We start from the raw sequence: 25,887 nt of genomic DNA on the forward strand, positions 1-25,887 counted from the left end.
GAAGAAGAAGAAGAAGAAGAAAAGAATTAAAGAAAAAAAGAAAAGAAGGAAAGGAAGGAAAAAGGAAGCAAAAAGAAAGCAAAACAGAAAGAAAGAAGGAAAAGAAAGAAGAAAGAAAAAAGAAAATAGAAAAGTCCTTTCACCTGGAGAACTTTGGCAGCAATCAAATTCGAAGTAGCGTACCAGGCTTCCTACCATCTCTGCCTCGGCGATATATGTTTTCCATATCTTTTTTATTCTCTAGTACGTTATTATGAAAACAATGTTAATACTAGAAACATAAATACCACAAAAGACAGCATCAAGGTGTAATATGCATGATAAATCGCTAAGAAAGGAGTATGACGAGTTTTCAAGAGTGATGAACCTGTACCAACATATTATATTGCTTTGAATTCACCGGACTTACTTTCAAAAGCCACGGAGAGAGAAGCATGGTAGGTGACATGAATTTTGCTGTCGATAAAACAAATGGCGACCTATAATAGATGTAACACGATGTCTGTGGGTTGTATTCCTGGGGAAGACTGGGACTCAGCAAAGGTGATATCGTCTGCCTGAATGGCCCTCGTGTGGTTGATAGGCATTAACCTAAAATCTCTCTCTCTCTCTCTCTCTCTCTCTCTCTCTCTCTCTCTCTCGTTATTGGCTGGTTCAGTGGGAAGGGAAAGCAGGTTGGAAATGGAATGCCCCCGTAGGGAAAAAAGAAAGACTGGAGAATATGGGTGTATCGGGAAGGTTAACTGTGTTCTTATAGGTACTACTTTACTTCCTTTTCATGAACAATACTTAAATGCGCTCCTTCTCATGAGCTGTGTGTGTGTGTGTGTGTGTGTGTGTGTGTGTGTGTGTGTGTGTGTGTGTGTGTGTGTGTGTGTGTGTGTGTGTGTGTGTGGTACATTACAGTGCTAAGTTACAGTGTGTACTCAAATATACCCATGCACTCACCCCACAACCCTTCCGTGCATGGCTAAGGGGAGGCGGAACCAACCATTGCACTCCACCCACTGTTACTTTTTTACCCTGCTGTTCTAGTGGCACCTACTGAGCTCTGCTGGGAGGAAAGGGGGGCTGTGGTGGCCTTGGTTCGTGAGGTTGCAGGAAAATGAGGAAATCAGAAACGGCCTTAGGACGAGTAAATAAGAGCGACAGTGCATATTTCGCAAACTTTGAAAATTTATCAGCTAACACGCCAACTCGTATCATAGCGGTACTGAAAGGCATGGATGGTAAAAACAAAGTACTAATGGACAAATCTAGTAATTCTACTTGCAATGCTTTTCTTTCATTCTTCTATTAACAATTTACTACATGGTGGATTGAACAGGCCAGAGATTTTTCAGTACTGGCTTATTTTATTTGCGGTAGGTGTAGATAATAGACACAGAGAAAATGAATGTAAACTTCGCAAAAGCGGTAGATGAAGGAGATTTAAAAGTAGGGGACCAGGAAACCCCGAAACAACAGCAAACTTCCAGACAGTACGAAGAAATTTCCAAAGAAAAGAAGTAACAGTCGTAAAGACAAGACGAGATCACAGGTGAACTAAAGAAAATTATCAACAAAAAGAAAAACGAAGTCATGAGAAAGTTTAACAAGAGCAGAATTAACCTTGAAGGTAACTCAGGTCCATTTAGGTCCATTCAGGTCTACTCAGATTAGCCTCATAGTATTCGGTTCAATTTTGATTCATTTAGGTTCTCTCGTCTAGTCTGGCTCAGTCGGATTAGGTTCATTCAGGTTTGTTAGTGTCAATTCCTTCCAGTCAGGCCGTCACATGTTTCAGCCTAGTTCAGCCATTCTGGGTTGGTTTAGGGCCATATAAGTTCAGTCAGGTCTATTCAGGTTTATTCCTCAGGTTAATTCAGGCCAGCCACATCATGCTTACCCCAGCTGGGTCAGCTTAGGGCCATTTGAATCCATTTAGGTTCATCCAGGTAATTAAAGTCCGCTGGTCCTTCACATCCATTCAACCTGTCAGGTGAATTAAAAGTCCATTCACGGTCGTGACATCCAGACAAGGTCAATGAGCCAAATTAAGGTACACTTAAAGCCGCTGAGGTCAACTAAGATTTAGTCTTGTCATTCTAGTTTATTTCAGTCATGTTCAGTCTCAAGCAGCTAAGGACTGTACCAGTCAGTTTACGTCTTTTTCAGATAATTTCAGGTATCCCACAAGTAGAACTGGGTAACAAAAGTCAGTTCAGGTGGTGCTTGTGAAGTCATGTGCCAAAAATTAACCCTAAAGAGACTCTAGGTCCATTTATTCCAGGGGTTCATAAATGAGGGGGGAAATTCTCGGAGGGAAGGGGGGAGGATTTTGGACATTCCACGAGGGGAATACCAGACATGGCCAAGATGGCTAAAGTAGCCTTTTTTTATTTGTTACTGGTTATAGACTTTATATTTTTATGGTGAAATGATTTTTTTTGTTTTTGATTTGTGATTTTCAGAGTGAAGTTAGAATATTGGTCCTCAAATTATTACCATGTTTCATGAAAGTGCAAAATCTCTAGAATATTCCCTAGAATAAAAAAACACACACACACACACAATACCGCTAGATTTCTTGTCTTTACACATTAAGAAGTACCGCATAATGAAGGCGAATGACTCTAGAATCTAAAGCTATTTAAAATAATTCCCAAAGGGGCGAATTTTTTCCTCCGGGAGCTAGGGGGAGGGGGAATCATCAGATGTTTTCTGGCAAAAGTGGGGAATGACTAAGAACATTTGGGAAACCTTTGAGTTAGTCGAAAGTAACCTATACAGATCGTTTCAGGTCATGCACATGCAGGCGTGTGCCAAAAACCAGTCTTATCTATGCAATTCAACTCTGGAACTGTCTCTCTTTGTCTGTATTTCCTGCTTCCTATGATCTTCAATCTTTCAAACGCAGTGTATCCAGGCATCTCGAAATGATCGGATCTTGAATTTGGCTCTCTCTTGCATTCTGTTTTTCTCTTGGAAGGAACAATTTTGCAGGCTCACGGCCTTTGTTTCCTTCTTCCTCACTTAAAAAAAAAAAAATCAGGTCTTTCAGGACTGAGCACGGTGGGCAGAGACGAGTGCAAGATGAACTGGAGTGACGGTAGATGGTGGGGCATGACTGGGGAAACATACCTTGTGAATATGGCCGTTGGAGGTTGGCTGGTAGTCAAAGTAGTTTTGTTATGATATTCCCCATATAAGAGCAGAAATGGGGGGAGGGGGTGGAGGAGAGTGGGAGGGATGGGTGGGGTGAGTGGATGGGACTGGGTGGGATGGATGGGTGATAGGGCATGCTGGGAAAAGTGTATGCTGCGGAAGAAACCCCTTTTTGCGATGTTGTAAATTTATTTTTGCTACCACAAGATGACAGCATCCGGGTGACGTATTTTGGTAGTTTATTTCTGTCGCTACCAGACGATTTCACTCTGCTTCAGAAAGGCCTCTCGTACTGAAGCGCTTTTTACAATGTCATCTAACCTCTCCAGATCGAAAGTCTCTCCTAAGCTGAATAAAAACGTAAGGGAATGGCAAGAACATAGCGATAACAATTTCCCGGGGCTCAAAAGGTTAAGGGAGACATGTCGTAGTGAAGAGATTAAGTGCACTCTACATCAACCCCATTATTTTATCATGTCGTCGATAATGTTGTATTCTTAATTCTACCAAGCTCAGGGGAGACTCGAGTGTTGAAAGATTTTGACACTATTCCATAAAAGCCTTTAGTAACAAGTTAAGTCCAAGGGGAGTTATCGTCTGCTAAACTGATACACTGTAGAACTAACAAAGAGCCTGATTATAACCCCTTCACTACGACAGGGCAGTCTTGAATAAAAATCATCTTCGGATTGAAAAAATACATAAATAAACAGAAAAACAGTGTAGTCGAGCTGAAAGAGGTTAAATACAGCGGTAAAAAATCAAAGCAGTAACATCTATTTTAGTGTGACGTATTTTGGCGCGAATTTGTAGCCCTTTATGGAATTGGGCGTCGTTGGATAGAAAAAAATCGTCAAGTTGAAGGGGGTAATTGCGACTGAGAGAAAGCAAAACAGTAACATCCATCTTTCAAATGAGGTATTTTCGCTCGAATTTGTATCCCCCTTATGGATTTTGGGAAGCGGTGGTCGGTGTCGAGGGGCGGTCTTCGGGGTACAGCGGCTTTAATGGGGATTCCCGCCATCAGCACTGGAGAAGTGGGGGGGAGGGGGTGGTGAAAAGAGAAGGAGGAGAGAGAGGGGTGGGAGGAGGAGGGGGGGAGGTGATAGGAGGAGGAGAGGAAGGGGGTCGGAGGAGGGTAGGAATGATGAAGAGAGGAGGAAGAACAGAAGTGATGTCAGAAGAAGGAAGAGGAGGGGAAGGGGAGACAGGAGGAAGGATGGGGTGATGATGAGAAAAGGAGAGAGGGGTAATGAAGAGAGGAGGAGAGGGAGAAGTGAATAGAAGTGGAGGGGTGATGAATAGAGAGGGAGGGGGAGAAGGAAGGGTGATATGTGGAGGGAAGAGTGTGATGAAGAACGGAAGAGGAGAGCAGGCACTGAAGAGAGAAGGAAGCGAGAGCCGCTGATAGGAGAAGCGTAAGGGAGAGAGGAAAGCAAACAGCAACAAACATACTGGTTCCTTCCAGGCAGCTTGTTGTAGATTAGACTTATCATAAGCATGAACTGAAGTTCTTTATTGTGGATATTCGGATATAATTATACAAGTGCACAGTTTACGGCACTGTGACACACGATGCTTTTCTAGATGTGTTATGACTAAGGTATATATATTTGTGCTTATATGATAAAGACAGCAAAACAAGAAGGATTCCCATACCTACCAATTCCTCCAGCCGAAGACAGCAAGATAAAGGGGAATAGACTATCATGCAGCAGAGAGAAAGAACTTCATAAGGATGAGTGAATGAACTACATATTTCATACTACTGGTACCTTATTCTGGAAGGAAAAGTAGCATTAGTTAATAATGAATGCATAACGATGTTAAGTTGCTTCTGTATCCCCGTGATCTGGTTGAGAGAAAAACAGGAACAGCTCAGACTCAAATTATTTACCCACAGGCGTGTTTGAGGAGTGGAGGCGAGTTACTTGTTGATGCGTCTTTTAGAGTTCATGTTGTTTTACAAGCTACTACACTACAAGGCAATGTGTTTTATAGGCTTATATATATATATATATATATATATATATATATATATATATATATATATATATATATATATATATATATATATATATATATATATATATATATATATACTGTATATACATATATTAGATTGCTAATGGAGAAAGGAGAAAATATGAGCAGATGGGGAGAACACTTTAAGGAACTGTTAAACATGGAGAATGCGAGTGTTAGAAGCTGGGGAACGGCTGGGAGAAGGAGGGATGTGAGAAGTGAGGAAGAGATCAGTAGGACAGAAGTAGTGGAACCAATGAAGAAAGTCAAAATGGGGAAAGCCCCAGGAATTGATGGAGTGTGTGCTGAAATGCTGAAACATGGGGTAGAGATAGTACTTGGGAGGCGGTGTGTGTGTGTGTGTGTGTGTGTGTGTGTGTGTGTGTGTGTGTGTGTGTGTGTGAGAGAGAGAGAGAGAGAGAGAGAACCACATTTCCCACATAACGATGTACGCAGCTACCAAGGTATGACTCAGTCCAAACACACCCAGCTTTAAGGAGAAACTAAGCCTACTTGAGAAGAATCTATAACAGCAGGTGATTCAGATTTCCAAGACCCCTCCCCCCCACAACACTCCACCAACCCCCACTCCCTCATCCAGTGTGCTGAAACGTACAATACAATCCCTTGTCTTGCCTTTATTGTACGTCCATCATCATCATAGCCATCATCTCTATAGCCTACTACTGACTACTACTACTACTACTACTATACTACTACTACTACTACTACTACTAGTACCACTATACTACTACTACTACTACTACTACTACTACTACTACTATACTACTACTACTACTACTAGTAATAATAATAATAATAATAATAATAATAATAATAAATAATAATAATAATAATGACAATAAGAAGAAGAGTCATCATCAACATCATCATCATCATCATCCTATTCCACACTGTTTTAAGTATGGATGGTAAGGACATGCTCCAAGTGGCATGGGAAGTTCTCAACACTTCTTCTGTAGTGACTTATTTTACATATGATATCTTATGATTTTCTTCTGTGCTCTCTATATGGCATCAGTATCAACCTAAGAATATCAACAGCTTGCAAGTGGATATTTAGCGTAATGTGAAGAATAAATCGCCAAGTTAGAGGTGTTACGAGATCTCTAAGTCACCTAGAATACAACACTATAGGTTAAAAAATAAAAGGAAAAAAACAAAAGCAGTGGTCAGCGAAAATGAAACCCACCCACCTCTCTCTCTCTCTCTCTCTCTCTCTCTCTCTCTCTCTCTCTCTCTCTCTCTCTCTCTCTCTCTCTCTCTCTCTCTCTCTCTCGTATCTGCCTGTCTGTTTATCTATCTCTATTTCTGTCTACCTATCTGTCTATGTACCTCCCTACCTGCCTATCTACCTATGTCTATTGACGTATGTATGTGTGTATGTATGTACCTACCTGTCTATCTATTTGTCTATCTATCTATCTGTCTCCTTTATCCCCTTCCCGAGACTATAACAAGAGACCATTAAATAAGGAGAGATTATATGACTGAAATGTGACCATGTTAAAAAAATAAATAAATTAATACACAATATATACATAAAAGAAAACAATAAATAAATGGAACACAATAAATGGAACACAATAAATAAATGGAACACAAAAATGGAACACAATAAATAAATGGAACACAATAAATATATGGAACACAATAAATGGAACACAATAAATGGAACACAATGAATAAATGGAACACAATAAATAAATGGAACACAATAAATGGAACACAATGAATAAATGGAACACAATAAATGGAACACAATAAATGGAACACAATAAATAAATGGAACACAATAAATAAATGGAACACAATAAATGGAACACAATAAATAAATGGAACACAATAAATAAATGGAACACAATAAATAAATGGAACACAATAAATAAATGGAACACAATAAATAAATGGAACACAATAAATGGAACACAATAAATAAATGGAACACAATAAATAAATGGAACACAATAAATGGAACACAATAAATAAATGGAACACAATAAATAAATGGAACACAATAAATGGAACACAATAAATAAATGGAACACAATAAATAAATGGAACACAATAAATAAATGGAACACAATAAATAAATGGAACACAAAAATGGAACACAATGGAACGGTACAGAAGTTTCCAAAGAACACATAAGGACCGGGTGCCAGAGAAATTCACGGAAGGTGTGTGTGTGTGTGTGTGTGTGTGTGTGTGTGTGTGTGTGTGTGAGAGAGAGAGAGATAGAGATGAGAAAGTTGTAAAAAAAAATTGTGTGTGTGTGTGTGTGTGTGTGTGTGTGTGTGTGTGTGTGTGTGTGTGTGTGTGTGTGTGTGTGTGATAGAGAGAGAGAGAGAGAGAGAGAGATGAGAAAAAGTTGTAAAATAAATTGTGTGTGTGAGAGAGAGAGAGAGAGAGAGAGAGAGAGAGAGAGAGAGAGAGAGAGAGAGAGAGAGATGAGAAAAAGTTGTGAAATAAATTGCGTGTGAGAGAGAGAGAGAGAGAGAGAGAGAGAGAGAGAGAGAGAGAGAGAGAGAGAGAGAGGTGGGGACTGGTGCAATATCTTTGTTTTTATTAATGATTTATCGACAGTGCACCGCCGACCGGACTGTGGGATTCACGCAGCTGAGAGTGGGATTCGCCAGGATATTAATTACACATTCCTTTTTGTGATTCATATTCTCTTTTCCAGGAAGAACTGCACTCCGTTCACTTTAACTTGGCGCGAAATTGTTGCCTACGTCTTGAATGCTGAACTGTCACGAGATTTAACTATAACATGGTGCTAGTCACGGAGAAGTGTTGTAGAAGGGCTGTAGTACTGTCTAATTTTGTCACTAAAATCCGGAATATAGGCTGTAAAAGGGAGAATATCTATGCCTCGATAAAATTAAAGAAGTACAGAGACTTGGGAAGATTTTGCACTCTGCTCTCCCTGTCCTTCCATCATCATCATCATCCTTATCATCACCACCACCACTACTATCATCATCATCATCGTCCTTATTATCACCACCACCACTATCATCATCATCCTTATCATCACCACCACCACCACTATCATCATCATCTTTATCATCACCATCACCACCACTATCATCATCATCCTTATCATCACCACCACCACCACCACCACCACCACCACTATCATCATCATCCCTATAATCACCACCATCACCACCACCACCACCACTATCATCATCATCATCATCAGGTCCACGACCACCACCACAACCGTCATCATCATCATCACCACCACAACAACCATCATCATCATCCTTATCATCACCACCACCACATCCATCATCATCATCATGATCACCACCACCACCACCATCAGCAGCACCATCACCACCATCACCATCATCATCATCACCATCATCCAGACTGTTTCCTACCTATGGATGGGGGGGAATAGCCAAAGGGAAGGAAAAAAGACTAACAGAAGGAGAGCTAGTAATTTCAGCCCAAATAAAAGGGCCACACTCTCACCATCCAAGCCCCCGGAATCCCCACCTCACCTCACAGGCATAAACATCCACCCCTTCTCCCACAACAAATATATAAGAATTTTCCCCTCGTCACCAAGGTGTGTTTTTGAAGGAGGCGCAAGAAGCATGGTAAGGCTGCTCTCTCTCTCTCTCTCTCTCTCTCTCTCTCCTAGTAATTGTCTGAACTGCAGGAAAATTATATAATAAAATAGGAAAAATTTTCAGATGTGTTCTTTCCTCGTCTTTATAATAATAATGATGATAATAATAATAATAACAACGGTAATAATAATATTAATCCACTCAATGTAGGGCTGCTTTGGGTGTCTGCCCTCTCCTCTCTTTCATCCGTTCTCTTCTGTCTTTCTTTCTTTTATTCTTTCCTCTTTCCTCTGCCTATGGGTGACTATACCCTCCCTCTTTGGTCTTTCTTTCCTTCATTCTTTTCTCTTCCATCTGCCTATGGGTGACTCTACACCGAGTGACAAGCCAAATGGTTTCCTGTACACCAGCAAACACAGATACATATCGTACAAAAATAATGACCATCGACTTCGTCTACCTGGCTCAAAACTGGCCCCTCGCGACGTGTTTAGGACGCTGAGTATGGAGGGGCTACCTCTGCCGCGAGGAGTGTTTGCAGTAGCCGCTTGATAGCGACCGGGAGGACCCTGTACCGCCAGCCCTACCCTGCTGGTGGTGGCATTCCAAGTTACCACAGCGTTTGCTATGTTAATGCAGCGGCCATTGCTAAGGGAGAATGGAAATGTAAGGTGTGATTTGTAATGTGCATGTAATGTGGTGTAGACAGTTGAAGGTAGAGGTATTATGAGAGTATGCTGGCCTACTCTCTGTATAAGTGAAAGCACTGAAACTGTTCAGCAAAGGGTGGTCAGGACCAGTTCCTGAGGGCTGGTGAAACGGGAGCTCCAAGGCTCCCTGGCACTTGCCATCCACCTCGTGAGTGCCATCCTGTTCGACTGGTGCTGCAGTCTACTCCCTCCAAATTACTACATTAATATCGGTAACACCAGACTCACTGGATGGAACTCCTGTCACGGGTTGCTTTTCCACTAAGCACTGCGCTAGTGCACAGGGAAGCATTAGGTACATAAACTCTATTTTTATTATATTTCTGGGTTATGATATTGTGACAGGATTAAGTTAGGTATCTGAATAATAAGGAGTCGAAACAGCACTGTGACCTTAGCATGTGACACCATGTTCAAATTCACACAAAACTAACGACGAATTCCTTGCTTTTTCTTCTTCCCCTACCCCCCCTTTTAAAGAACACGTTAAAACAAAAGTCAACACTCCTTTCTTTTGTTCTTCCTGACGAAAATGAAATATGTAAATAAGTATATATATATATATATATATATATATATATATATATATATATATATATATATATATATATATATATTTATATATATATATATATATATATATATATATATATATATATATATATATATATATATAAAATCATCAGCCGTTTGAGTATCCACTGCAGGACCGGCCTATCCCAACCGAAGTGGGGACGATACAGCCAATGTATCTCTACCAAGTGGCTTATGCTGCCTGGTAGAGACTGTATGTAGGGTGTGAAGTGCTTGTAAGTGTAATTGTAGTGTTGGAGTGGCTTTGGATGTGTGTGTAGTCTGTGAACCAAGTGTAATCGGGCCAAGCCGACTGGGTGCAAGCATACTTTATAGTATGCGACACTGGCTCAACCACAGCACCCCTGATGTCCGCCAAGCAGTACGTGGCCCCTGGCGCGGCGCGAACCCTCGCTCTCCAGTGTACGAAAACGCACACTTTACCACAGAGGCTCATATATATATATATATATATATATATATATATATATATATATATATATATATATATATATATATATATATATATAGTTACCCAGAACAAATTTATAAAATGATGAAAGAGATGCAATACTATACCCACTTTTTTTTTTTTTTTTACCAGTTGAACATGGGATACGACAACTACGAGTGCCTTCTTTCTTGTTACATTTTGTATTTATTGAAGCTCCGTTAATTTCTCGTGGCATTTGCAAACTCCAGTCAGGGGGAAAATGTGGGAGGTAAAAGGAAGGGTCTGAAGTGTGTTTAACCGGATGAAGATTGTGTGCTTAAGAGATGGGAAAAAATGTTTTAGTAATTTCGAGACAGAGATACGACAAATACTTTAAATAAAGACAGGGGTTCGATAAGGGTAGTAATTGGCTGACAGTACAGATGACAAAAAGTCGTGAAGTGCAGGCACGGATGGGGGGAGGTAGGGGAAGACACACCGGTCCCCTTATTTTCGGGCCGTACACCAGTTACAAATAATGAATGAACAGTATTTACCAAAATACTGTATGTGGAGTTATCATAGAACCATTTCAATGAAAAGAGAAATCTGGAAATTAATTATGTGGAACTTGCATGAATTTATACTTGTAATGACGGACTCCCGCCCCTTTTCCAATTCAAAGTGCTGGATCCGGCTCTGAAATGAACGGAGTTAGAGATGTAGTAACAGAAGACTGGAAAACGCGATAACTGTGCAGTGCACATACCAAGGGAAGGGAAAAAACTAACTATAACATTCATGGATGTTAACTCCATTGCAATAATGTTAATTTCATTGCTAACTTTCTGTATGATAATGATATTTCAGTTCTTGGTGTGAGTGAATCTTGGCCTCTACCATCAGTGCCTAGTTCTATCATCTCTATTCCTGGCTACACAATTCTCAGAAGGGACACCGATGGTGACAAATACCTTGCCATAGATGCCAGAGTTCCAGATACCCTAGATGTATTTCTACCTGTTTTTTGATATCTACATTATAAAGCTCTATGCCCCCCCCCCCTTATACTTCTATTGAAAATGAGAACTTACTGATTTTCATTTATGATTTTTGTGCAAAGGAGTAGTCCTCACGGGAGATTTCAACCTTCCCTCAATCAGGTGGAACCATGAATTGATGCATAATGGAATCGGTCCAGTTGAATCACCGTGTCTAGACTGCTTCACTTCTCTGGGCCTGACACCGTTAGTCACTGAGCTAATTTTCTACCCATCCGGTAGTGTACTAGATCTAATACTGACTTCAGAAACCGACCGTACTGGTGAAACCTGTGTATTCCCCTCATTCTCTCACTGTGGTCACAGTCCAGTTATTACAAATTATATCTGAACCAAATCTCCCGTGAGGATGTACCCAATGACAGCCTAAGGCACAAAGGCAATTATGCTGAGATTAATGACTCCCTTGAGCATGTTGATTGGAATTTTGAATTTGCATATTTAAGACCCTGACCAGATGTTTGCCCGCTTTTGTAGCATTCTTCTCCCACTGAGTGACAGATTCATCCCCTCCAGATGCTTGACCAGTTTTTCTCACCCTCCCTGGCCTGTTAAACCTCCCAATTTACTCACCAACACCAGAAAAAACTCCCGAACAATTATAAAATACTACACGGGACCCATGGAAGAAGCTCCCAGGAGGCTCAGAAGCTCTCTGTCTGTTTTTGGACATTAACCACCAGTACAGGAACTTTGCTATAACTAGTCAGTCGAGATGTGAGACCTTCTAGTAGAATTCCTCTCAACCAACTCCAAGGTTTCCCATTCTTACATTCGGAGGAAGGTCTGTAATCCTATCACTGGACCTCTGAAGACATCCTTTGGGCAGATTGTTCATGACGCTGAGACCATGTCTGAAATATCTGCAACCTCCTTTGCCTCAGTTTATACTTTGACTTCTCCTCTGTCCCCAGCTCCCCACCAAGCCTTCGATGGTCGCATTCCTGATCTTGACATCTGCCTTAATGACGTTACAAATGCCTTGAGCAATCTGGATGCCTCCTCCTCCATGGGTCCCGATGGTATCCACCCTTACACTTCTTTAGTACTGTAGTCCATTGCTGGCATATCCACTGCTGCTGATCTTCTGGGAATCTTATAGCCAAGGAACTCTGCCACAAATCTGGAAAATATCTGAAGTTATACCTATTTTCAAAAAGGGTTATAGATACAGACCTATTTCCCTTACACCGGTTTGTGTCAAAACCATGGCGCGTATCATCAAACTCATTTATGAGTACATTGAATCCAACGACCTTCTAACCAAGAATCAGTTCGGTTTCAGACCCGGACGATCAGCAGAGGATCAACTTATCATTGCCTATAATGACTGAGCTCTATGATATGGAGAGGCTTTCTAATGGGTAGCACTGCGTAATTTATGTAGCCGCCGCCAGGGCGGTGCTAGTGTAGCGGCAGCCATGTTACACCACACCTGAAGCCTGCGTTTTTGTACTGAGCTGCTCTGTGAGTTTTTGAAAGCAGCTGATGATTCCGGAAAATATAGCGCCATGGTCCACTGTGCAGCTTTCGGATACAAAAATGGGCACAGGAATTCATCGAAGAAAGATGGAGTTACATTTCACAAGTAGGAAATATATCTTGTTGCCAATTCTATACCATTACTGCCCCCTGGGGTGGGGCGGGAAAATTCTTCCCTAGAATCCCTGGATGAACGAGGCCACTAAAACGGGCCCATTTATCTCCAGTCTTTCTCTCCATGCCCTCTTTTCTACTGTTCACACTCTCTTGTAGATATTTCCATGTTTCTTCAAGTCTTTGTCAATCTGGACATTCGGTTCCATGACATGGATAGTGCCATAAAGGTAAGCTCTGCACTGTAGCAACCTATGGCGTTTTATACTCATAGGCTAAATGTTATGCTAGGCGTTTTTAGGTCGGCTTCCTGCCCTAATAATCCCTAGGGTATAGCTGGGTTCTCTTTCTAGACGGAGCTTACATGACAGAAACAGGGCATAAAAACAGGACATGACAGAAACAGGGCATAAAAACAGGGCAACAACTTTACATATATATTGGCACATTCTCTGCTACAGAACGGGAAGACAGTTCCCACGATATGCTACACAAAGTTAATACACAGGCCGGGAGATGGATTACGTGTATCATGCAGGATACAAGGTAGACAATAGATTCAGTCTAGGGAAATAGGTAATACACAGTTTCACAGTCCTTCTATGTGGGGCTAGTCTCACAGTCAGAGGGTGAGATATGGGTTTTACTGTGCACAGGATAGTTCAAGAGTCCTTATTCTGGCACTGACTCCGTTTCTATGAATATCGAGTGGGTATATATTGTGACTGGATTTTACCTCTCAGTTTACACAAAGTGGATATGCACTGTCACAAGAGTTATTACCATGACACTGCGTTTTACTTCTCGTTTCGCACAAGGTGGGTATGCACTGTCACAAGAGTCCTTATCAATGGCACTGGACTTCACTGCATATCTGCACAGCACAGTCTCTGTCCTACCTCTCACTTTCTGTCTGTGGGGACTATGTATCACAATCACTGGTCGGGGCAAGAGGAAGGGGGAGGGCCTGGGGACTCACAATTGTCGGCCTGGCCTAGGTGGAGTCCCTTCAGGAGTCCCTTCGTTCCGTGGCCATGGAACAATTCGCAGGGGCGTCGTCTCTCGTCAAGGGCTATGGTTGGGCGTGGTGAAGGGCCCCTCACTGTCGGGGCTGGGACTGGAGTTTGGCCCTCAGGGCTGGGCCCAAACAGGTTCTGTAGGCGCTCCCACAGATGCCTAGTGGGGGAAGGGCGTCGCCTTCATTGGGGAGGGGAAAGGTCTCACCCTGGGGTCCTAGGGGCGCCCTCGAGGGTCCGTCTGCTGCGGTATCCTTCGTGCTGCGCACCCGTCAGGGTGGGGCTGCAGCGTCATTCCCGTCAGGAGTCTGTCAGGCGTGGGCCCTCCTTGGGGGCCGACTGGATGGAGAACAACCCCAGGGATAACACCTGGCCTCTCCACCAGTCCCTGGGTTGGAAGTCCTCTTCCTGGAGGTTGCCTCGGTCCTGGTGGACAGAGATGCTACCTGCACCCCCGCCGGTAGACAGGGCTGATTACAGGTCGCCCTCATGTAGTGAAGTCAAAGGGGGCAAGGGACTTTGATGGCATCCTTCCCTGGCGGGGCTACAGGCTGACACCAAGGTCCTTGGGCAACAGATGGAGGGTGGCTACAGGCCGTCCCTTCCCTGTCAGTGCGGCTACCGGCCGTCACTGGGGCCTGACTTCCTGATGGGACCACAGACGAAGTGTGGCTACAGGCCGTCGCTTGCCTACGGATGCGGCTACAAGCTGTCGCCAAAGTCCCGTTTGGAGGGCGACGTGTAGGCAAGGAGTGGCTACAGGCCGTCTCCTGCCTACTGGCGCGGCTACAGGCCGTTGCCGGTGTCATGCCCTCCGAAGCAACTGCAAAAGGAGAGGGGGCAAACCATTCTCTCCCAAAGTGTGGCTTCAGGCCATCATGGGTTCTGCAGGGAGGTTCAGCAGCACCTGGAGCGGCTACAGGTCGTCGCCTTATTAATGTGCTGCTACCGGCCATCAAATGGGAGTGGCTACAGGCCATCTCTTGCTTTGCGCAGCTACCGGCCTTCGCTGGGGTGCTGCTTGGAGCTGTGTTTTCAGCTCCACCCCGATCCTTGCAAAAGCTAGCTCGGCCGAAAGGTAGTGCGCTCAGATTGGGGTGGCCGCGCCTGGCGCACTCCGAGGAATAGGGGCGCGGGACCCAGCGGAACTTAAGTCCATATTGTAAGGACGGTGCGCGCGTATACCTCTCCGTAGTCTCCTCCTGGGGGTGTAGTGGTGTCCTTCGTTGCCATGGCCGGTATTTCACTAAATATACCCGATATAATTCGTTAAACTAGGGGGGAAAAAAACAATCCATATATGTTTTCTGTATTAAAAGCGACGAGTGCATTTATAACCACTGCTTAGTGAAAATAAAGTATTTTAATTTGAGTGCTGGTGTTTCAATGTGGTGGCCAAAATCACACGCCCGCAATGGAGATAACCTCTCCATACTATACAGCTCAGTGGTCTCTCCACTGAGCTCTACAGAGATGCTTTCCCATGGGTAACATCATGTAGTTTGTGTAACCTCGCCAGGGGCCCAGGGCGGCGCCGGTGTTGTTTATCTACATCACTGACGCCCACATCTTTTGAAATCAGCCGATGAATTCGGAAAATATAGTGCCATGGCCCACTGTTTGTCTTATGTAAGCAACAGCGAAACAGAAACAGCAAGCTAAATTGTGGAGGGTGGACGAATGATGGTGTTTCAATATGGCGGCCAAAGTTACACTCTAGCTGCGGATGCTCTCTGATATGAACCTTCGACTTTCATTGTCATTCCTATATTCTTTGAAAAGATATTGAGTGATACATGCGAATATGATAATTCAAAGATGTTCTGTTTAGATACGTCGATAGTATGATTGTCACGGTATTTATTTTTACAAAATATATACGAAGTCGAGCTGTGACCCTGAGAAGGTAAACAGTCAGTTACTCTGCTTTATCTTGTATCTGGAACTGTCGTAAGCTTTTTGTCATTGAAGGCTATAATGTATTCATCGATTTTAAAATAAAACGAGGTTCACAATACTAAAGTTAATTTTATTTAATAATCTACGAACTTCCTGGAGAAAGCATCTTTATTACGTACCATTGTAGTATCGTCTCCAAACGCAGATTGTTCTAGTTGTTGAAATCCGTCATTTAGAACAGCGGTGATGGCTCGAGGAACAAGCGCCGGTTTTGATCGTCATATTACTATATTCAGTCCGGAAGGAAGGCTGTACCAAGTTGGTAAGTTTTTCTTCAGGCAGACATATTGTACTGAGTGGTAACATTTCTTGAGGCATAATTGTTTAGTGTAATATTGAGTTTGGACATTTGGTACTTCGCTTAACGAATACTGCCAACGAATGGTACCAGTATTAAATGGAAGACATTCATTTAAAATACCTAGAGTATAGTGTACTCAGAGCACAGCATAGCTCTTGGTAAGTGTACGCTTTACTTGAGGCAGTAGAAGGACCATACCAGTTCATTTCATATTCCTCCATTTTTTTTTCTGTATTTTTCTGACGATTTTCAGGGTTATAAATTATCTTTTCCTGCTGAAATATTTCCCATTGTTTTTATCATCACGTGCCTTAAACTATACCTGTTATTGTTTGGCTCATTCAGTGTACTTACAGGTGGTTTTTGTTTCCCAAGTGGATGCTAGGTTAGGTTAGGTTAGATTAAATTATTAGTTACAGTTAAGTTAGGTTAGATTTAGTTAAACACTTAGGTTAAGACAGTCCCTTCCACCATTACGCAGATGAAACAGACAAGTTGATACAACAATGGGGAAACAGATTTCATGTGAAACACTTATTTACCACCCCAGAAATAATCAAGAAATTACAACAGACTATCAGGAAGAACTGATTTGGTAAGGTGCTTCTACTGCCTTAAAGAAAGTGATGTTTACCATATTTGTTTATCTATCCATCTATTGCCAGATGCCTCAATCCCATAAGGAGTAAATACAGACAAATTGCCTCCATGTTGCCCTGTCCATTGCCAGATCACTGCTTTGCTCCCAGCTCACACCTGCCTCCAGGGCTGGATTACCAGGTACAGGCAAAATGGACAACTGCCAACAAGGCCACGGCCTGTCAGGCCATCCAGACTTCCAGGGCGGAATATACGCTTTGGGCGTCCAAATGAGGGCCATCACCCATCAGACCATCAAAAAAGGCCATTGTAGGTCATGCCAAAATTTCACTCAAAGTACAGTAATGGAAAATGGAGATCTGTATGTTGCTGGCCAACCGTCTGCGTTGCCTGTGAGGCCACAGCAGGGTTAATCCGGCCCTGCCTGCCTCCCTCATATACCTCTCCTCTCTATCCCTCCATCTCCTTTCACGGATCCACCTGGTGAACAAGCCTACATCTTTTCTATCCTTAATGACCTAGAGCAGCTTGTACAGCACCCTACCCGTATCCCTGACCGCCTTGGAGAGAGCTCCAACATACTTGACCTCTTCCTCACAACTAATCCTTCAGCTTACTCTGTTAATCTTTTCTCTCCGTTGGGCTCCTCCGATCACAACCTTATTACCTTAACCTGTCCTATCGCTCCAGTACGGCCTGTGGACCCTCCAGGGAAACGTCGTCTCTGGCATTTTGGAGCTGCGGACTGGGAGGCCCTCAGGCAGTACTTCTTTGATTTTCCCTGGAATGATTATTGCTTCCATGGCCGTGAGCCATCTGAGTGTGCCTTGCGCATTACGGAGGTTATTCTCTCGGGCATGGAAGCATACATTCCTTTCTCATATCCTTTGACTAACGCAAGAAAGCCTTGGTTTAATCACGCTTGTTCTAATGCTGTCCGCAACAAGGAGAAGGCCTACAAAAGGTACCGGAGCCAACCCACCCCTGAATCACATCATCTTATTGCTTTCTGCCCGGAATCGTGCTAAGTCTGTTCTTCGCTCTACTAAAAATAATTTCATCCATACTAAATGCTCTCAACTCTCCAACTCGAATTCTTCCCGCTCCTTCTGGCACCTTGCCAAAAATCTTTCTAACAACTTTACCTCATCATCCTTCCTCCTCTTTTCTACTCTGATGGTTCTGTAGCTATTTCTTCTTCTTATAAAGCAGTTCTCTTCACACAGACTTTCTCCTCCAATTCCACCTTAGACGATTCAGGTGCTGTTCCTCCATCACTTCCCCCCTCTGACTTCCTCATGGCTGACATTAAAATGTCTTCAGTTGATGTATTTTCTGCCATTACTGGCCTCAGTACTAACAAGGCATATGGGCCTGATGGGGTCCCTCCTGTTGTTCTCAAAAACTGTGCTTCTGTGCTTACACCCTGCCTAGGCAAACTATTTCGCCTTTGTCTGTCAACTTGTACCTTTCCTTCTTGCTGGAAGTTTGCTCTCATTCAGCCAGTCCCAAAGAAGGGTGACCACTCCCAACCCTCCAACTATCGTCCAATTGCTTTAACGTCCTGTATTTCAAAAGTTTTCGAGTCAATTCTGAAAAAAAAAATTTTAAGGCATCTTTCCTATCACAACCTTCTTTCCGATCGTCAGTATGGGTTCCGTCAGGGACGCTCCACTGGCGATCTTCTCACCTACCTTTCAGACTCCTGGTCATCCTCCTTTCGGGACTTTGGCGAAAGCTTTGCCATTGCACTTGACATCTCAAAGGCTTTCGATCGAGTCTGGCATAAATCTTTAATTTCCAAACTGCCCTCCTACGGTTTCTATCCTTCTATCTGTACCTTCATCGCTAGCTTCCTTTCTGGTCGTTCTATAGCTGCTGTCGTAGACGGCCATCGTTCTTCTCCTAGATCTATCAACAGTGGTGTTCCTCAGGGCTCTGTCCTATCACCAACTCTCTTCCTTTTATTCATCAATGATCTTCTAAGCTGTACATCTAACTCTATCCACTCATACGCTGATGACTCCACCCTTCACCTTTCCATTCGGTTCCCGCAACGCCCATCTCAACAGTTACTTCAAGAAACAAGGATGAGGCTATGGCACACCTAATGTCTGACTTGGCTCATATCTCTGACTGGGGTAAAAATAATATGGTTGTCTTTAATGCTTCTAAGACTCAGTTCTTACACCTATCAACCCGACAAAATCTTCCACAGGTATACCCACTAATGTTTAATAATATTCAGATTAATCCTGCATCATCCTTGAACATGCTTGGGGTTTCATTTACTCTGGGACTTATCTTGGAAAGATCATATTGCATCTCTTGTAAAATCTGCTTCCAAGAGATTGGGTGTGCTAAGCCGACTCCGCTCTTTCTTTACCCCTGCACAATTGTTGACTCTATACAGGGGTTTTATCCGCCCCTGTGTGGAGTACAACTCTCATGTGTGGGGAGGCTCCCCACATACAGCTCTTCTCAATAGGGTGGAGTCAAAGGCTTTTCGTCTCATTAACTCTCCTCTCCTCTTACTGACTCCCTTCAACCTCTGTCTCTTCGCCGCACTGTTGCATCTTTATCTCTTTTCTATCGCTACTTTAATGGTCACTGCTCCTCTGAACTGTCTGCTTGCATTCCTCCACCTCTACGACGGGCGCGTAGCACCCGTCTGGCAGCAAACTCTCATCCCTTTTCTGTCCAACTCTCTAATGCAAGAGTTAACCGTTACTCCCAGTCTTTCATTCATGCAACAGGTCAGCTCTGGAACTGTCTCCCTCTGTCTGTATTTCCTCCTGCCTATGATCTCCAGTCTTTCAAACGCAGTGTGTCCAGGCATCTCAAAATGATCGGATCTTGAATTTGGCTCTGTATTGTATTTTGTTTTTCTCTTGGAGGGAACTGTTACTGCGGGCTCATGGCCTTTGGTTCCTTCTTCCTCGCATAAAAAAAAAAAAAAAAAAAAATCTCATCCTTGGCCTCTTCCCCCCTCCACCTCACATTCATACACTCCCTGTTAGTCTCTCGCTCTTCGTCCTCTCCACATAGCCAAACCACCTCAGTGTATTTCTCCTAACGATTTCTCTCACGTCCACACCATAGCGCTCCTTCACTTCCTCATTTGACAGTCTGCCTCTCCGTGTAACTCCACATGCTCCTCTTAAATAACTCATTTCCATTGCTCCCACCCATGACTTGTGTCCCTCCAACAGGGTCAGAGCTTCACTTCGATAGGTTAGAGTTGGTATCACAATATTGTCATGCAGCTACTTTTTTACTTCCATGCTCACTTCACTGTTCCTTATCACTATGTTCAAAGAACCAGCCTTTCTTTCCTGTTGTAGCTACCCTTTCAAGCATTTCATCCTCTGAACTTCCATCCCTGCTCATCACACCATCCAGGTACTTAAATGCACTCACATTTTCCATTTCCTCCTCATCCAACCCCACTGTACATTCAGTGACTTTATTTCTCTCAAAGACCATAATTTTACTTTTCCCTACATTCACCTTTAGATTCCGTTTCTTACACACATTCCCGAACTCATTCGCCAAACCTTGCAGTTTCCCTTCATCTTCACTTAACAGTACAGTATCATCTACAAACATCAGTACAGGGAGTTTATTTCTCTCAAAGACCATAATTTTACTTTTCCCTACATTCACCTTTAGATTCCGTTTCTTATACACATTCCCGAACTCATTCACCAAACCTTGCAGTTTCCCATCATCTTCACTTAACAGTACAGTATCATCTACAAACATCAGTACAGGGAGTTTCCAAATGCTGCCCTCATTCATTAGGGTTGCTTCAACATCCACTGCCCTACCTTGATTTTCTTGCATAACCCCATCCATATAAAGATTGAACAACCATGGGGACATGACACATTCCTGTTTCAATCCAACATTCAAATAGAAAAATTCTCTCAGTTCACTATCCACATGCACTTCAGCCTTAGCACCCTCATACATACTCTTCAGAGCATTCAACAACTTCCCATTTACTCCATATATCCCTGATACATTCCATATTCCTTGTATAGCCACCCAGTCATATGCTTTCTCAAAATCCATGAAGGCCACATACAACATCTTTCCCTTTTCTACAAACTTTACCACTAAAGAACTAAGAATGAATATCTGATCTACACAACCTCCTCCTATCCTAAAACCTCCCAGTTCTTCTCCAACTACTTCCTCTGTTATTTCCCTGACTCTGTCAGTAGGTATCCTACCATATACTCTTCCTATTACACTAAGAAGATAATTGCCCCGATGATTGCCACACATCTTTTTCCCTTTTTCCATTGTACAAGGAAATAATTATACCTGACTTCCATTCCCCCAGGACACTACCTTCCTCCCAGGCCAATCTTCACATGTTCCTTATCCATTCTACTACTATCTCTCCCCCCATGCTTCAGCATTTCACCACACACTCCATCAGTTCCTGGGGCTCTCCCCATTTTGACTTTTTTCATTGCTTCCACTACTTAACTTCATGCTTCTCACCTTTACACCCAATTGTCATCCTCCATCCTCTCAGCATGCCCAGACGATCTCAATCTGTCCCTCCTCATAACACCAACGCATTCAAGTCCCATTCTTCCTCCCAACTCTTCAGTCACAATCCTTGCCCCACCTTCCTCCCCCAGGTATCATAGTCGAGGATGCACTGCACATCCTTTGTCATTTATATACATTGGAGCCTACAAAGATCCTCTGCCTTTGCTGCCCGGGTATCACTACCGTACAGCATTACACTTCTAACACAAGCTGCATACAAGGGTCCCTTAGCATTGAAGGAGAGCCCTTTCAAAGATAGGAGAGGCAACAGCTCCCTGAACTTCCTCCAACCACACATTACCCTAGCAAGAGCTAGCTCCAGCTTCTTCAGCAACATATAACATGTCAACCTGACATTGAGAGGGCTCTCCCTACGTGCTAAGGGGTCTTTGTATGCAGCATGTGTTAGGAGTGTAATGCTGTATGGCAGTGAGACCTGGGCAGTGAAGGAGGAAGATATTCACCGGCTCAGACGTACAGAAACGACAATGATTAGGTGGATGTGCAGTGCGTTCCTGCGTCCAAGGCCTGGAGGGGCTGGGTTTACAATGGAAGAGTTGAGAGGTAGGATGGGACTGGAGTGTATTGGTGTTGTGATGAGGAGAGGTAGATTGAGGTGGTTTGGACGTGGAGAGGATCGGGGATGATAATTGGGTGAAGAAGGTGAGAAGTGTTAATATTGGGGGTGGGGATATGAGGGGTAGACCGAGAAAGACATGGGACGAGGTCATTAAGTGTGACCTTAGGGTTAAGGGACTGAACAGGGAGGCTGCAATGGATTGTGCAGCGTGGAGAGCTGCCGTTAGGTGACCAAGGCCGACACATGCAAGCATGTTGGAGCCTTTAAAAATGAAAACGAACCAAATAACAAAGCCCCTCCGTACACTCAAGTGACTCCCCAGCAAGCTCAGTCCTTTCATGCTTCACAATCTCTACATGCTCTCCCTGACGCACACACGAAATCAGCATTATTTTGCAGCCTACCTCTAATACTGTACCACTACATCCCTTATGCACCTACAGATCACAAACACTATACAAGATAGGGTTGCTTCCCACACCCATGTGGCAAACTTCACATGGCCACACACCTTATACCCTAGATATCATCACTTTTGTTTTATCCACATTTACCCTCAAACTTCTTTTTCTGTGCCTCCCCTCCTCTCTTCCTATTTCTCGCATCTTTCCTGTCACTTCTTATTGCTTTTCTTTCCTTTACAGGCGGCTTTACATTGAGTGACAAGCCAAATGGTTTCCTGTAAGCCAAGAAACCATTTACAACGCTGGGTGGTAACCATATAACCAAACCATACGTGCTCCCTACATGTGAACAAGTGGGTTGGTGGAGAGTTGGTGCCCCTCCCCTTAAAACAAATAACTCAAAGTCAAATGGCCACCCCTTAAGGGATTATGGTGTCTGGCAATAGATAGATAGATAGATAGACCCTCAAACCCATGTACCTCATTCTGTCTCTACATTATCATAATGAAGTGTTAAAGAAAGAAAGAAAAAAAAAACTGAGCCAAGTTTGGTTTGATTTAATAGGGTACAGTATTGTTAATGAGGTACTCTGGTCTGTCTGGCTGGGTAGACCCACCAACTGCATGTAAGCAATTGCCCCTGCAGGACCATCCTGTGCAGTGAGCTGATGCTTCCTTGTGGTGGACTTTGCCTCACCATAGGGAGGCGCAAGGAAGATACTAGATTAGGCTGCATTATCACACAGCCTTTTCTAACCTGAGACCTGCACCACCAGACTACATAGGCATCATCATGGCAATGACAAAAAAGATTAACAGTTGAGGCTCTGTTATTGTTAGCAAGAATAATGATCTGAATCACAGTAGCTTAGCCTGAGGCTCGTCTGTGTTGTGGGCCCTCCATGGCTCAAAAGAGGGTAGTATGGGATTGTCTGCTGCCATTGCCATGAAGAAACATATACAGCACCGGTAGCTTATGTGGTGTATAGTACAACCACACCATTGCATGATTGTGACAGCTGAGCAGAGTTAGGTCACTTCTTTGTGGCTGATGATATTACAGCCAGTCATAGTCTGTTCTTTTACTTCATATTGGCCAACATTGCAAGCCTGCTGGTACGTAAAAATATTCTAGATGAAATAAAATACGGTACGTGTATATAGTACCAGAATGAAATTTAGTGGTTTCTCTTATCCAGATGTTAATTTTTAAAGATGAATGAAACAGTATCATCTGTCAATCAGTTCACTGTCTCAATTAGTACACTGTTTGTACAGTTGGAGAATTTGTGACTTGGGAAGTTCTGTCCTGTCATGAGTAGGGAAGTTTCTAACTTTTGACATATTAGTAAAGTACCCTATAGCAGTATCATATTATAACTTAAACTCATGCAGATTATATTGTACTGATGAATTATGAACAATTTTGGTAAATATTCGTAAGCCATCTATATATCAATATATTGCCAGACTCCATAATCCCGTAAGGGGTGGCCATAAACAAATCGCTTTCATGTCCCCCTGTCCCCTGTCATTTCATTGCCCTGCTCCCAGCTCACACCCTCTTCTCTCATATACCTCTTCACTCCATCCCTCCATCTCATCCTTGGCCTCCCCCTCCCTCCTCTGCCTCACTCACATGCACTCTCCTTGTCAGTGTCTCTCTCTCCATCTTCTCCACATGACCAAACCGCTTCAGCGTGTTTCTTCTGATGCATCCTATCACATCTGGGTAAATCCATCCATCTATCATCCAATCCTACATTGTCCCATGAGGAGCGTAGGAGCTCGGGGCTAGGCAGTTGGTCTCGACAGTTAAAGATGAGAGTGACCAGCCTCACTCATCCCTGAGTGGCATTACATGAGCAGTCAACCCCAACCATCCCTTGGATATAAACCTTCACTGGCTCAATCCGCCTGGAGCGCAATAATTACCCACTAAACCACCAGGTGCCAAAATTTGGCTATATGGTTACCACCCAGCATGGTAAATGGTTTCCTGGTGTACAGGAAACCATTTGGCTTGTCACTCGGTGATCTGGATAAATTTTGTACTAAAAATTTAAACAAAGCAAACAGTAATCAAGCTGTATGTAACTGAAGCCAGCAGTAATAGATAATAAGGTTATATCGCTACTGAAAATTACAAACTGATAACTACAGCATGCATACTCACCATCTTTGAACTTGGTATAGATTAATGGTTGACATCTTGATATTGCCACACTGAAGTAGTACAGTATATCCTCATTGCAAGGGGAAGCTTTAATTGTTTTTGGTTATTGTATGTACCGTATATATCATGGTTCATGTTTTAGTTATATGATAACCTTCCTCTGTGGTGCGGTAGTTGCCAGTATAATCAGTTATTACTTCTCTTACAGAATATGCATTTAAGGCAATTAACCAGGAAGGTCTGACCTCGGTGGCATGTAAAGGAGAGGACACAGCTGTCTGCGTTACACAGAAGAAAGTTCCTGTGAGTTGCCTTATGCTGCTGGTCTGTTGAATGCTAGTGACTTTTGAGATACCTTTGGTTATTTTTGTATATGAACACTTTTACTGCTGTTGGCATCAACTGACTCATCCCTGAGTTACTGCCATTGACATCAGGTGCATTTAAGAAGTGCACACATTTTTGTGGGTGCTATTCAGCACAGTACGTCAGATGTCCGAGTGACTTTTTGCTATATGCTGTTAGGTATTTATTCACAGTGTATTTGTATGTATATTCGTAATACTGTGTATATATAATACCATATAGCTGCCAGTTTACTGTATATTCACATATGTTAAAAATTTTAAATAGTTTTCTCTATGTTTACATAGCTGATATTTTTTATCAGTGTTATTCATTTTCATAATGATAGTGCATGCAGTGCAAGGCTCATAAATATCATGATCATCATCATCCGGACCTCCTTTCCCACCCTCGGGCAGGGTGAGGAATAGCAATGACCAGACAGCACAGGTTTGCCCAGTGCAACAGACATATGGTACCGTAGTTCTGTGATTCCACACTCACACACAAAAAAAAATGCAGTTTACAAAACTGGAAACAACACTTCTTGTGCCAGTGTGAGGGGATGTTTCAAAATACCCTTCAGGATTGAATGGGTTAACCCCTACACTCCTAGCATACTCACAGTTGTCAGTCATCTTTTACCATTTTTCTTTCTTTAATGGAAGCAGTACTGTAAAGGAAACTATGAACATACTGTGTATGATAACTACATTCTTTTTTATCAAAATAGGTATGAAAGATGCTTCTATAGATTTTGTCATCTTGATATGGTGACAGGTTG

General features: G+C 42.9%; 1 protein-coding gene across 1 annotated transcript in view; it reads left to right on the top strand.

The window, feature by feature from the left end:
- The first annotated feature begins 16,281 nt into the window (after positions 1–16,281).
- Positions 16,282–25,887, top strand: part of LOC145413806 (proteasome subunit alpha type-6-like) — a 36,718-nt gene continuing 27,112 nt past the window's right edge. Inside the window, exons 1-2 of the mRNA XM_080283468.1 lie at positions 16,282–16,390; positions 24,967–25,061. Of these exons, the coding sequence (XP_080139594.1) occupies positions 16,315–16,390; positions 24,967–25,061 (171 nt within the window). The 5' untranslated portion in view covers positions 16,282–16,314. The remainder of the gene's footprint in view (positions 16,391–24,966; positions 25,062–25,887) is intronic.

This window comes from Coenobita brevimanus, chromosome 97 (assembly GCF_032717465.1).
Source record: "Coenobita brevimanus isolate Jiangsu-jjx chromosome 97, ASM3271746v2, whole genome shotgun sequence".
Lineage (NCBI taxonomy): Eukaryota > Metazoa > Arthropoda > Malacostraca > Decapoda > Coenobitidae > Coenobita > Coenobita brevimanus.